The sequence below is a fragment of the Austrofundulus limnaeus genome, unplaced genomic scaffold (assembly GCF_001266775.1).
Source record: "Austrofundulus limnaeus strain Quisiro unplaced genomic scaffold, Austrofundulus_limnaeus-1.0 Scaffold222, whole genome shotgun sequence".
NCBI classification, from domain to species: Eukaryota; Metazoa; Chordata; class Actinopteri; order Cyprinodontiformes; family Rivulidae; genus Austrofundulus; species Austrofundulus limnaeus.
In genome coordinates this window covers 231,297-245,624 of record NW_013952624.1, presented here as the reverse complement: position 1 = coordinate 245,624, position 14,328 = coordinate 231,297, and the positions used below count along the sequence as shown (strand labels likewise).

General features: G+C 38.7%; 1 protein-coding gene across 1 annotated transcript in view; it reads left to right on the top strand.

Moving 5' to 3' along the window:
• The window catches only part of LOC106525280 (feline leukemia virus subgroup C receptor-related protein 2), a gene marked incomplete at both ends in the record, with an annotated part of 15,976 nt that extends 7,601 nt beyond the window's left edge, over positions 1 to 8,375 (top strand). The window contains 7 exon segments of the mRNA XM_014019456.1: positions 1,435 to 1,575; positions 2,381 to 2,448; positions 2,712 to 2,815; positions 3,992 to 4,102; positions 4,778 to 4,883; positions 6,231 to 6,342; positions 8,246 to 8,375. Coding sequence (XP_013874910.1) covers positions 1,435 to 1,575; positions 2,381 to 2,448; positions 2,712 to 2,815; positions 3,992 to 4,102; positions 4,778 to 4,883; positions 6,231 to 6,342; positions 8,246 to 8,375 — 772 coding nt within the window.
• Between the last annotated feature and the right edge of the window lie 5,953 nt (positions 8,376 to 14,328).

The window sequence follows — 14,328 nt, the reverse complement described above, 5'->3', positions numbered from 1 at the left end:
ATTTTAAGCTATTGTGTTAATCTTGGCTTTTAGCTCTAAATTTGCTCTTTTAAGCTTTTCGCAACTGTTTTGCTGGTTATAACTTTTAACTGTTGTTTACCGTATTGACCTTTATTTACAGTTTGACCAAGTCAAGCGTTTAGATACAATTTTGCTATCAATAGCATTTGTTACATTTGAGCTAGTTTGAGCTTTCAGCTATTGTATTGCTGGTTTTAGCTTTTAGTTGGGGTTTGCTAATTTTGACTTGTATCTATGGCTTTAGCCACATTTTTTACTAGCATTAGCATTTAGCTACAATTTTGCTATCATTAGCTTTGGCTACAGTTGTTCTAATTTTAGGTATTTGCTATAATTAATCTGGTTTATCTTTTAATTGGGGTTTTACTCATTTTAACTATGGTTTTCCTAATGTTAACAGTTAGCCACAATTTGCTTTCATTAGCTTTAGCTACAGTTGTGCTCTTTTTAGTTTTTAGCTATTGTTTTGCTGGTTTTAAGCTTTGGCTATGGTTTTGGCTGTTATTAACCATTGGCCACAATTTTGCTAATGCTAGCATTTAGCTAAAATGCTATCATGTTGACTTAATTTTAGCTATTAGTTATAGTTTTGCTGGGTCTGCTCTTCCCCTGGAGGTCTGAGGCACCCAGGAGAGAGTCCAACTAAACCGGGTCATCTCAAACACTGACTGCCATCTCTTAGTATAACTCACTGTGTGGAGGTTTTGTAAGTGCTCGACGTGCTTTTGCACCTCCTAAGCTGTCAAATCTTGAAGTGAGGTTCTGTAAAAAAAAGCAAAAATTAACAGGTAATATCTTACCTGTTGTAGGTAAGACTGAGCTGCTTCAGTTTGGAGAAATAGTCTAATTCTGACTGGGTTGATGAGATAAATTATGCAAAACTTGAGAAACTTTTGCATTGCTGTTAGTTTTGCATTACAAGGATTTGTTTCAACTTTTGTGGCAAACGGCGGCAGCAACTAGCTATAGCACTTCTCAGTTGGGATCTGGAGCTTTTTCGCCAAGAACATAATTATATTTCTGTCAGCATAAGTGTAATCTAATCTAAAGTCTATTTCTCCATTATGTGGTCGTTCAATGAGCTTTCTACAACAAATAAGATATTAATTGTTCATAAAATTTCCACAGAACTCCACTTCAAAAGATCTGAACTGCAGCTTCAAACATTGAAATAACAAAAAAGTGATAGTTTTCTTTAATTTGTTGCCAGTTTTAGATTTTGTTTCATACTCGATTTCATGTTATCAGTGGATGAATTTACAGCGATTTTCCATATTTCTTTCCCTTAAAGTTGAATTTGAGTTGATTTATGTGTCTGCTTGAGGTTGAATCTTTTTTTTCGATGTTTGTGATTTTTGTAAATGTGTTTGTGTTTCATGTTTCTCACGTCGTTGGTGTCTCCATGTGTGTCAGTTTTCCAGGACCGTCCCAAACTACCCCCGACTCAGGCCCAGGCCACGGCCCGCAGCATCCCCCCCGAGCAGTACTCTTACACTGCCTCCATCCTCAGGCTGCTCCGCAACAAGCCCTTCATCCTCCTCATCATCACTTACGGTTGGCCACGTTCACCACAGAGCACTTCAACATTTATTACAATTTAGGCTTTACTGATTTGCTGGAATTGGGTTAGTGGCACAAATTCTGATCTGTTCCACAGTTTTGCCCTTTGCTACAGTAACCAATTCCAAAAAAGCCTGAAGGTATTTCTTTTGAAATAGGCTTTATCTTTTTTAATCTGATATAAATGCACATGTAAATGTCAGACTGTTCTGAGGTCATGGTGAAGCTTATCTGTTCAAAGTTCACAATCTGACAATGTTTACCGAATGTGTTGGATCAGTAAACGTTGCGTCCTTCCTTAAGTTATTAATATCTTGATTATGGGTTTTAATTTCCAAGGATGAGTAATTTGGTTACACATCACCATAAAGCAACAACATTAGTTTCAAGTTAATGTCACATCAGTATTTCTTTCTTCATTTCCTTGTAAGGTGAATACATTTCACTACATTTCAACACCTAACATTTTAAAGCCTGTCCTCAGCATAAAATTGAAAGGATACAGTATGTTGTGACGGCAGCATTTATAGGTAAAAAAAAAAGGTCCTAAAAATGGACCCTTGAGGTACACCACAGTAAATAGGTGCTGAGGAAAAAATATCATTCTACCATGGAAACAGAAAAGGATCTGTTCGCTAAATATGACCTAAACCGTGCTAAAACTGAGCCTTTAAGACCAACAACATGTTCAAGAAGATCATTAAGAAGAAGTGCTGTCTCAGCGCAATGAGGAGATCTAAAAGTTTATAAATATTTGTTCTGTGTTCAGATTGGGTTTGAATAGTTTCTCCTCTGACAGGTCTGAACGTGGGATGTTTCTACGCTGTTGGAACTCTCCTGAACCGCATGATTATTGAGCATTACCCTGTAAGTTCTGCATTCACCTACAGTAAGTCGAACCTTGACCAATCAGATTGAAGCTGCAAAGAACAATAATGTTATTGAAGACCCACTACGTCCAAATGACTCGACTCTTGTCAGGATCACACGTCTCATGTTTGAGCTAAAATGTCAGTAAATACCAGAGATAAAAGATGTAATCAGCTGTTTTTAACTTGGGGGTTGGGATTTTCTTCCCTTTAGAGTTCAGGCCTTAAAGCTCTTGTGTTTTGTGTTTCTTGTTTGTTCAGGGAGAAGAGGTGAATGCTGGGAGGATAGGGCTTACCATCGTCATTGCAGGGATGGTCGGCTCACTCATCTGTGGCGTCTGGCTGGACAGAACGAAAACGTACAAGTGAGTCGACTCGAAGGCGGCAGAGCTTTATCCAGAGGAGCCATCGTTGTTTTGGGTATTCGGGATTCAGAAAAAAATGTCAAACCAAAAGAGAAATTTCAAAGAGTTTTTATTGATCACCCAAACTTTGTGAGTCCATTTTTCGTGTTTTGCTGTGTTAATCTGTGGGGTTGATTTGTCTGTGGAGCTGTTTGTTCAGCCGCAGCCTGCTGTTACAGCTGGGATCTACTAAACCAGATCATTGCCTCAGCTGTTTTAGTGCAGAGCAGAGGTCACGACCCCTAGTGGGTCAGTGGAGGTACTGTGGGGGAGTTGTGAGATTTTTGGTTAATTCGATTTTTTTTTCTTAGTTACGTCTCAGTATCAGTGTGTGGTTCAGTCCTGGTTTAGAGTCTTTCTAAAATGACTATGAAAAAAATTGTTTTGTTTTTTACTGGTCCAAAAACCCACTAATGTTTTTTAATTATTATTATTGATTCATTTTAAGAACTAATTCAGTCACACATACTTTGTCCTTCCAGTTTTGCTGCTGGTTGTGGCTAAGGCTCTGTTCACATGCGAACCATCTCTGGAAAAGTTTAAAATTTGGCGACCTGGATTCGAAAAGCTTTGGTGTCAGAGTAAATGGCCGCTGTTGTTGTGTACACGTCAACAGAAGGGCAGTGGTTTTGCTGAAAAACAGGGTTGCGTAAACAGGGTTAAATGTGGGAGTTGTGTCTGACGTGCAGAATTCCAGAAACATTCTTGGCTTGAACAGAATAAATCGAATCTCGTTCTCAACTCCAAATACAGTATCTACAATGAACTTTGTTTTGTGTTAGATTTTCTTTTTAACCCTTTTTTCAATAAATAGCGGTGGTACTTTTTAATGTCTGATAAAGAGACAAAAAATTATTTAAATTCTTGTTTTCTTTTAGCAAACCTTATCATACCGCTTTATTTCTAGCATAGCTCATATTAACATTAATTTCTCATCTGCATTTATCCTGCTCTTTTAAATTCATGCTTTCTAAACATATTTCACACTTTGACATGCTATTTATGTACAGTGCTTGACAGCAATTCAGTAATATAATAATAAAAAATATATATAACTTTAGCCAGATAGTTTAAACATCCTGTTTCATCAAGGTGAGTTCAGTGATGGGTGCGTTTGTTTCTGTGTGTTTCATCCAGGCAGACCACACTCGCTGTTTACTTCATGTCTCTGGTGGGGATGATTGTCTACGCTTCCACACTCAACCTCGGTCGCCTCTGGGTGGTCTTTATCACAGCTGGAGCTCTTGGGTATTGTTACTCTCATTCTTCTGTTTCAGATTATTTTGCTTCAGAAATAACAACTTAAAGTGTCTAAAATGTGGCTACACAAGTCACAAATTACACCTGAAAAGGACTTCCCTAATTCTTCACACAGCGTCTCTCAGCAGACTAAACATATAAGTTTGGCTTGAAATTTTGTTAATAGAAATTCTACCTTCCAAAAAAATAAAAATAAAAAGAAAGAGGGGTGGGGCCTCATTGATGGGCCATACGGAAGTTATCCGGCCTGCGGGCCACCAGTTGTCTCTAATCTAGGTATCAAAATGTAGCTTAAAAAGCCAAGAATTTGAAAGTGTGTTTAGGTCTTTTGGACTAAATTCAGCTTAATCCTCAGTTTGATGTGTTGAGTCACCTAAAATACAGACTCAGACTGCCATGTCAGGATCTTCTTATCAAGGTTCACCTGTCGTCACTTCAGTGAAAGAACGTCTTGAACTTGCTTGAGGGAGGTAGGGAAAAAAAAATCATCTGATGTCACTGGACTCCTTTCAAAGTCCTCCTTGTAACAGCTCTGTAAATGTAACACAGGGTTTTATAACAGATGTTATCAGAGCAGAAGCTGCAGCTTTCGTTGCAGTTTATCTGAATGACATAACGTGTGGTGTGATCTGATAGCGTCTGCATCTCTGTGCGCGCCTTCAGGTTCTTCATGACGGGCTACCTGCCGCTGGGCTTTGAGTTTGCGGTTGAGCTGACGTACCCCGAGTCAGAGGGAACTTCCTCGGGACTGCTGAACTGTTCGGCACAGGTACAGTTCAGTCACCGAACACAGAGCCAAGAGAGAGAAAAAACAAAGAACTCATTTATTTTTGCACAAAGACCAGATAACCTTTGATCTTGTCTTTGATTGACTCAGAATCGGTTCATGTGTGCGATGTTATATTCATCAGTAAAAGATTGTAGGAAGGATTAAACACAATGGGCCTCATGCAAGAACCGTTCGTACGAACAGATTTGTTCTTAAATTGTGCGTACGAGTGATTTAGGAGAATTTGTGGCATTCACCAGTTTTCTCGTATTCTAAGATTTTTTTCAGTTACGAACAAAATCCACGAGTGGTCCAGACCTGTCGTACATTTTACGAGCAGTCAGTCTGCTGTTATCCAGACGGGTTTTCTTCACTAATAACTTTATATTTCATTAGTATGAAGATATTTTGAGTTTAAACAAAATCACACTCCATAATTATATTGATAATAAGTTATTCTGTTTGAACTGGAATTAGATTTTAAATGTAACTAACAACAAAAATTGGTGAATTTAAATTAAATTGGCTAGTAATGCTGTTGTAAAACACTACAATATTAATATGAAGTTGATTGAAGTTTGGAGACATTTTAAAATGTTTTTATTCAGAAACACTTGCAACGGCCGTGGGGGGTGCAGCGGTGCACGACTGCCCTCCTTATGAATAAATGAAAACTATGTAACACTATTGTTTACACTTAAATTAAAAATATTTGACCGAAAGAAAACCGGATCAGGACTAGAGAGAGATGAATACGATTTAGATTTTTATTTCTGTGACTGTATACGACCCACGGGAGAGCAGCAGTCGTCATTTCATCCCTCCTTTTTTAGCAGGACCTTTTATTCCACAGCTGACCTGCTAAAAATGACATTTTTTTTTCTGGATCTTCAAGAGCAGGACTTCAATCTCCAAACTCGTAAAGTTCTTCTTTTGACTTTGCGATGTCATTTACGAATGGACACTTCCTGGCATGTGTGGCAGGAAACGTAGCCTTATATGGTGTTTCTAGGGTGGTAATTATGCTAATCTCCTCTCCTCGTGCACGAGCAGCTGATACGCATTCATCAATTTACGCAGCTCATTTACGCACTTTTCCTGAAGATAGAAGAGTTTGTTGAATCTGACGTGACATGTTCGTACGAACCCTTCGTACGAACAAAAGTAAGAGAAATTTAGGATAGGAATATGAACATGTTCTTGCATGAGGCCCAGTGAATCTGTTGTGAGTGTGTGTTTTGTGTGTGTGTGTGTGTGTGTGTGTGTGTGTGTGTGTGTGTGTGTGTGTGCATCTGTGCATGTTTGTGCAGCTTCACTCCTAACTCTGCATGTTCTGCACACATATAGGTGTTTGGCATCATATTCACCATCTGCCAGGGGAAAATCATTGACAGCTTTGGCACGTTGATAGGAAACATCTTCCTCTGTGTCTTTCTGCTCATAGGCACAATAATGACAGGTACGACCTTTTGTCACTGTGTGCACTCATTTCAGGCCGTCACTCAGACAGACGCCTGTAATATCTGTCTTTGTCTTTCACTAATTCTATTAATATTTTACTAACGCTAAGGCTGATTCTTAGAATGCAGGTCGCAGATACAGTGTGTTTTGATTTTTAGGAAGTAGATTGAATATTTCCTATAAAGTGACGAATGTGTTTTGATTGCCAGTAAGAACTTAGATCTGCTCTTCAGAGAAGCTGTGTCTGTTAATGCTAATTAGCTGTGGCAGCCACATTGAATTCAGTTGACTCCAAAAGTGAATCAGTTTTAGATGTACATCTAATGATTTATTTTTGAAAATTTCTTTAAAATCAGCCTTCTAGTTAAAAATATATTTTGCTAACAGACTATATATATGGCTAACTCTGTACACTGATGCCAGAGTTTTAGACAAAGATCTTGCTAAGTGTAGTTCTACTTTGTCATGTGATGGACAAGATTCTCAGCTACTACCACGCCAAAATTTAGCTTTTTTTCTGTGAAACTCACTGAAGTATAGCTATTTTTGTGTTTACTAAAGTCTGTTAGCTGTTTGAAGCTTTTTGTTCTCACTGACTTCAAATGTTTATCAGTTGTAGATGTACATCCAGTGATTATTCTCTGAGAATTTCAGAAAAATCCACGCAGTAGTTCATGAGACATTTTGCTAACAGACAGATTAGCAAATGAGCATCGTGTTTTGATGGTGGTTGGAAAAAAAATAAACATTTGACAAAAGCTAAACTATTTAAACCAACTACGTATGTTAAATTCAGCTTTAAAAAAAACAATGGACTCAATTTGAGGGGTATTCGTATTAATATGCAGCTGTTGTGCAGCTGACACGTTCAGCAGCTGTGGGTTTTAAGTCATCAGAGGTGAAATTTCACGCCTCAGTCAACACAGAGACACTGATGGGTTCTTCATGACAAATGGGTAACTTTTAAAAATATGGATCGAGCACCGAGGCGATAAACTTTGTGCTCACTGCGACAAAAACAGGAATCTTTCTGCTCTCAAAGGTCAGAATACTGACTCATTTATTGACTCAACATTTAGGCGTATGAAGTAACTCTTCTGTTAAAGTGAAACAAATGTCAAAAGAAAAAGAACAGCTTTGAAATATAACGAAGTCATTGGTATCTCTAATACAACTTTGAGACAGTCACCTGTTGGATAATCATCATCATTACACTGTTCTTTTGTACATTTTCGGGTTTATTTGTGTTATTTATAATGTAATGTAATATAATGTTACTTATGGGGACCTGACTGGTACTCGTGGGGACCTGAGTCTAGTCCCCATAAGGGGAAACACTGTTGGTGGGTCGGGGGTTAAGTTTAGGACCAAGGTGTGAATTGAGTTTAAGTTAGTTTTTAGGGTCAGGTGACCCTAACCCTAACCTGTGAGGGTCAGGGTTAGGCTGTAGAAATTAATGGAAGTCAATGCCAGGTCCCCATTAAGATGGCTGTACCAGATTGTATGTGTGTGTGTATGTGTGTGTTAGGGGTGCACCGATAAATCCCCCGGCCGATTTATCAGCACAGATTTCCTTAATTTTGGGAGATCGGCCAGAACTTTGATAAGATCGGTGGAAGATTGGCTTCTCATTTACCTCCACAAAGGTCTGGAAATCAGTCCCCTTTTGCTCTGCTGTGAGCAGTGGCTGATTTTCAGACCTTTGTGGAGGTAGATGAGAAGCCAATCTTCCACCGATCTTTTCCAAGTACTGGCCGATCTCAAGGCAGGTCAGACTTTTTAAAGATTGTGATCGGTCAGAAAACTGTAATCGGTGCACCACTAGTATGTGTACATGTTTTTGTGAGTTTTTGTTACCATTTTCTCTCTCCTCCTCTCTCTTTGTCTGTATGTTTCTACAGGTTTCATAAAGTCTGATCTACGGAGGCAAAACGCAAACCAGCAGGCCAAAGCAGCTGTAAGTGATGAAGCACGGTGTGGTACGGGTGTGTGTGTACTCATATTTGTTACCTTTTTAGGACCGTTTCTGGTGTCCACACCTACCTTATCAAGGCCAGTAGTCCTTATGGGAACCAAAGACAAGTCCTAGTGGAACTCCTTTTTGGGTTGGGGGTTTGGTTTAGGACTAGGATATGAATTATGTTTATTCACTTTATCCACAGAGGATCAACTCTGTGTAGAATTGATGCTGTAGAGGTTTGAGATGTTAAAACAGGTCTCTCTCTTTCTTTAATTGTCACGTCAGAGGGCGTTGGTGACCATGGTTCTGTATTCTATACGGTCTTTCATGAACTGCAGGAGGTTTGTAGGTGTGTCCATAAAAGGGCTCAAGCTGCTTATCAACACAACTTCTTCCTTGTATTTTTCCAGTTGATACAAGAAGCTCTAACCCTTCTCTCCTTGTGATGTGTCCAAGAAAACTGGTCTGTCCTAGCATGATCGTTTGCTCTTGCTAACACTTCTTCATTGGTGACTATCGGTGTACAAGATCTTGAGCATTCTTCTTAAACGCCACATTTCTGCAGCATTTATGATGTTACCAGCTTATATGGGTCACAGTCCAATCTTCACTTCCTTATTTCAAAATGGTTATGATGGAACACTCCAGCACACTCTTCCGGGTCTTTGTATACCTCATTATATGAGGCGTATGTTTGTCAGAAACCTTCTGAGGTCTGTGAATGCTTGTTTTTCCTGATTCCTTTCAAAGATCTTCCATCTGTTACCACAGCACCCAGTTAAAAATGTTGACTTGTTTTAGCCTTGAGCCTTTCACTTTGATGTTACACGCGGGTATTTCTTCCTGCTTTGTGATTACCATGGTTATTGTTTTCTTGATGTTGAGGCCAACTTTCTTGCTTTCTCCATCAATGATGTTAAAGATGTTTTGTAGATCTTCCTCTTTGGTAGCATTGAGGACAGTGTCATGAGCGTAGCGTGAATCGTTGGCACTTTTATTCCAACACTGATGTCAGGCATTCCTTCTATAGCTCTCAACACAAACTCACTAAAGAAAACACATCTGGAGACAAGACACGACCTTGTTGCACCCCTCTTTTAATTTTCACAGCATCTCCAAGTTCATTTTTATTTCTTATTGTAGATGTTGGTTGCCAGTAAATGTTTTTTATGGTTAAGTCACTTCTATCAACATTCAGTTCCTTTAATAGAGTAATCAGATGTTCATGTTTGATCGTATCAAACACTTTAGTCAATGAAGCACAAATACACGTCTTCTTCAATGACTCTTTCTTCCAGTGTCAGGATGTTTATTGCATTCCTTGTTCCTTTGGGTTCAACAAAACCTCACGTTCTAAAATGTTTAGCTTCGTTTTGAACGGCCATAATAATAGCTTCATCATTTTTAATGTACTTTTGTGTGTGAATGAATGATGGAAGCACACCCTGAATACTCTCAGTTTTTATCACAGTGATGTTTCTCTCCAGCACCTTTTCAGTCTGATAAGTCGTACCTGCTTTAAGTTCAATCCAAATAATATCTTTTTCCTTCTTTTTATTTCCAACCAGGCACCATATGTTGGTTCACTATCAGCAGATAAAATGCTCTTTTGAGTTGATTAATTTTTTTTTCTCCACTGATTTTTGTGTTTGTTTGTTTCTTCTTCTGGACGGGTCTCTGAGGTCTGAGGTGAAGTTGCTGAGAATAACGGGTTCATGCTTTTATAAGTTCCTGTTTTGGTTCTTTAAAACATGCAAATATGCACTTTCTGCAGGAAACCTGGATTCAAAACAATTGATACAAACCTCTTCCAGAAATAAAGCGAACAATTGTATTTCTCAAAAACAATCCTAGAAAGCAATTATGGTAAAGGAAGTATTTGCTATTTGTTGTTTGACTAACTTCAAACGGTATTTATACTATAAACTCAATCAAAAACAAGCTTTTATTCTGAAAGGGTTAAACTGGAAGTATCACAAGTTAGACTGAGCTGTTTGGATTGGTTGATTTGCCATAGATAATCTCACCCACCTTCAAATTGAACCAAAAGAAAACTAACAATTAGCTTTGATTAATTTTTATCTGTTTAGCAGTTTAGCGCTAGCGGAGCTAAGATTCTTGTTCAGGAGATTAGTGGTTAGTGAACCTAACCTTTAGGTTAGCTGTGCCCACCACAGACCTAAACCTAACTAGCAGCATGAAGTCAGTCGAGATCAGACTGAGCTGATCTTCACCTCAGACTGGAGCCTCGGCCATCTTCAAACCCCTGAATGATCGTCAGCTGTTGTTTTAGGCGGAGGGAATGACGTCGGCGCAGGACTACGGAGCAACGGCGCTAATCTCCGAGCCGCAGACTTATCCCTCTCAACCCTGACCAATCAAACTTTTCTGTTGCTGCAAAAAAAAAAAAATCCTCAAATTGTAGCTCAACACACAGAATCAGAAAGGTAGGAGCACAGAGCAATCACACACAGATGCTGTAATGACCTTTCACCCTGCACACTTTCTCCACTCTGTTTTACTTTGTTTCTAAAAATCAACATTCACCTGCTGAACTAATAAATGTATATATTTTGATTATTTTTCACTCTAATGACTTCACATAAAAATCCACTCTTCAGTTAACGTTTTTAACTGCTTCGTAGAAATGTTTTTTCTATAACAAACATTTGCATGTTTTTAGCCCAAGCATTTTTTACAGGTTTAAGTTCAATTTTAACATATCTCTTATTGCAAAACAGTTGTCCGTTGCTGTTGTTATTGACCAATAATAACTGTACAAACTCCTCCTCCTTACTAAAAACTGTTCTGAATTTTATTATGAGTGTCATGCATCAGATTTTAAATTTTCAGTAAAATTGTGCAGGTGTGGACATTACAATAACACACTCCCTTACTACAAAACACACACACTTTTGCTGCAATGGCCGGTGAAGCAATTTTTCAATGCTAATTTTATTAGAATGATCTTTAAAATGTATAAAAAATCATATAAAATGAAGTTTAAGGTTAGTTAGCATTGGTTTAAAAAGGTTAGGTACAATAAAATGGATAAAAACAGCAAAAGGGGGCGTGTTTTGTAGGGGCGTGGCTTGTACTGGCTGTGACTGCAGCTAGACCAGTCTTACAAATTGGGACAGCCTACGGCATGGGCACTGACTTAAGAAGTTGAAAAATGCGCCCTACAATTGGCCGCAACCCCTGAATTGAGACACAGCCTTAATTTTACTTTTACCTGTTTGGTATTTAAGAACGAGGCTCCAGAGCAGGAATTTTGCAACAAAAAATGACCTTTCTTACAGTATTTTAAAATACGACTTCAGACAACAAATTGATCACGAGGTTGTGGCTCCAGTATCACTTCATGTTTAAACTTGTTAATATTATCAGGATTAGTTTCTGATATCTTTTAGCGTGAAGCTTAACGTTTGTGGTGACTTCTTTTGGTAAAAACAGTCTTTCTGTGCCGCCTTCCTAAAACCATGACTGTGCTTCCTGTGATTGGCAGACACCTGCAGAATGCTGCTCTGAACACCTGGATGCACCTTCCGTCATCAAAGAAGTCCCGTTTTAGACCAACGAGGCTGAAGTTCAGACAATCAAGAAGCCTTAGAAATCGTTTTCCCTTCTGAGAAGAGTTAAATGTATAATGTATAATTGCACTAAATTCGTTGATCAAAAATGTTTTTATATATTTTATATATTTAAGTGTAAATTAAAATTGTTTCACTCTGTAAGACAATTTTTTTTAAAACAAATGGTGCCTTGGCAGAATATTCTGTCAATATTTTTTAAAAGCACAGGTAATTTTAGTGCACTGGCCACAAAGAAAGATCCACATAAGTTAGACCGCCTTTAGCTTTTCAGGCTTGTAATCCTGAGGCTCTGGGTTGGAGCTCAGGTCACGTCAGGAAGGACATTCGCTGTGGCGACTCCTGAAGAAAGGAAGCGAAACATCACCAACCTACGACACGACGGCTTTAACCTACCAACTGAGTTGTCAAAACAACCCAGTCAATTTTAATGTGGACACTGGCCCTTTTTTAAAATAATTCAAATAAGTAAAAAAACTTAGCAGCAGGATTTCAAACAGAAAAATAAGAGTAAGGGAAGTGAAAAAAGCTAAAGAGCTATAGTTTTGTAGATGTCTTTGTAAAACTGTTCACGCTGACTCGGTTAACGTGAAATAAAACCTTTTTATAAAGATTCTCATTGTTTTGAATCATGTTCATGTCTCAGCTCATGGTGCCACACCTGGTCTAACCTGAACAGTGTCTGCTCAGCACTTTTTTATCAGGATACAAAGCTGATTACAAAGTGTGTTTTACAATCAACGCTTTTGAAAGCCATGGCATGTAAAATCTTATCAGAACTTTTATTTTACCCTTTCTTCCTCTAAAATGAATGGACAGGATGCTCTGTGTGCTCTTGGCCACATGAGGGCAGCATTGTTACAACCTCCTCACCAACATCTTTACCATCAACTAGAACCTCTGATTCAAAGCAGTACAAAAGCAGTCTGTTGATCTGATTGGTCATAATGTCGTGTAACTTATTTATGGTGCTGGAACCGTTTGAACTTTTCAGGACACCGATCAGCTTAAAGAAGCGAGTTTCAGAGTTGACACGACAGAAGCTGGTTTTTAAAAGATAATCTTGCCTCTGAGCAGTGAAGTTATGAGATCATCTTGACTTAAAGCCAGAAGTAAACGAGCAGCTCCCAACTGACGGACTCTGTGATGAGCTCATTGTTTTCTAGTCAGGCTTTGACTGATCCTTGGCATGCGTCACCTCTTAAATTGTCTGTAATGCCCCTTCTTTTTAACTCCAGATTATCAGTGAAATTTGTAATGCACCACACAGCAAAGTTATTATTTTTCTTTTAGCTGCATCAGCGTGGTGAAGGTGAACTGTAAACAGAAAGGTCTAGAGGAGGAGGCGCAGTGTGTGTGACCTCAGGCTCGTTGGGAAAACTGAAAATCTGCCCGACCACATGTAGGAACGAATGTTTGAATAAGGCCCCATGTATATGTTTGACATTTCAGACCTGCTTGGAAGAATTTACTGTATGTGCAAAGCTGAAGTCATTTTGGTTTTCATTCTTCTTGTAGCAGGAACGGTTTAAAATTTGAAACCAAAGGTAGCAGAAGTTTGACTTTTATGAATGTTTTGATCGTAAATCATTGTCCAATCATGGTCTGACTGGGATGAAAATATGTCACTACAGAAACATTTGATCAAGATTACACCAAAACAGAAGCAAAAGATTTGTCGCTTCATTTGACGTGGATAATGAGTATAAACCATCAACTTGGACAAAAAAGATTGGTTGATTTTTTACATACCGTAAAGCATTCGATGGCCCAACTCAGCTGTTAAACGTTAGCTAGCAGTAGATGCTGCAGAATCAAAGCTAGGTTACATTTTAACTGGAGACTAAGGTGTAACAGTGGGTCTGCACTATTAACCATGCAAATGCTGTTTGTGCCAAGAGAGTCTGAGCCAGCTGAACTCTCAGTAAACAGTGCACCATGTGTTTGCTCAACCACCAACACTTTGGATGTGACTCGGAGATCTACTGCTGGAAACAGCTTCTACACCCACCAAGGCCCCATCTGCACCAAATATCTACCAGGAATTAAGGTTTTAAAACAAAAATATACATTTAGGAAATACCTTTTTTCCAAGTCTTTCCTCATCTCAAATGTGCACTCCGGTAGATTCAATCAAAAATATGGGTGTGACTGTCAAGTTGGGTACAAAGCAGATCAATGTGGTGCAATGTGGAAAAACTTTGGGAACAAATAATGTGCATGTCCCAGAATCAGTGGCGGAGCTAGGATTTTTCTGAGTAAGGGGCAATCAAGGGGCCACTATATTGAGGGGCCAAGTATTTGTTCAACCTTCTTTCACACAAATCCCCAGTTTTGGGGGTGTTTACGCTTAACCTGTCACACATCAAACACCTGTAATGAGATATAATTGTTTTTTTTAATGTTGCACAATAAATTCTCCTTACTTGTT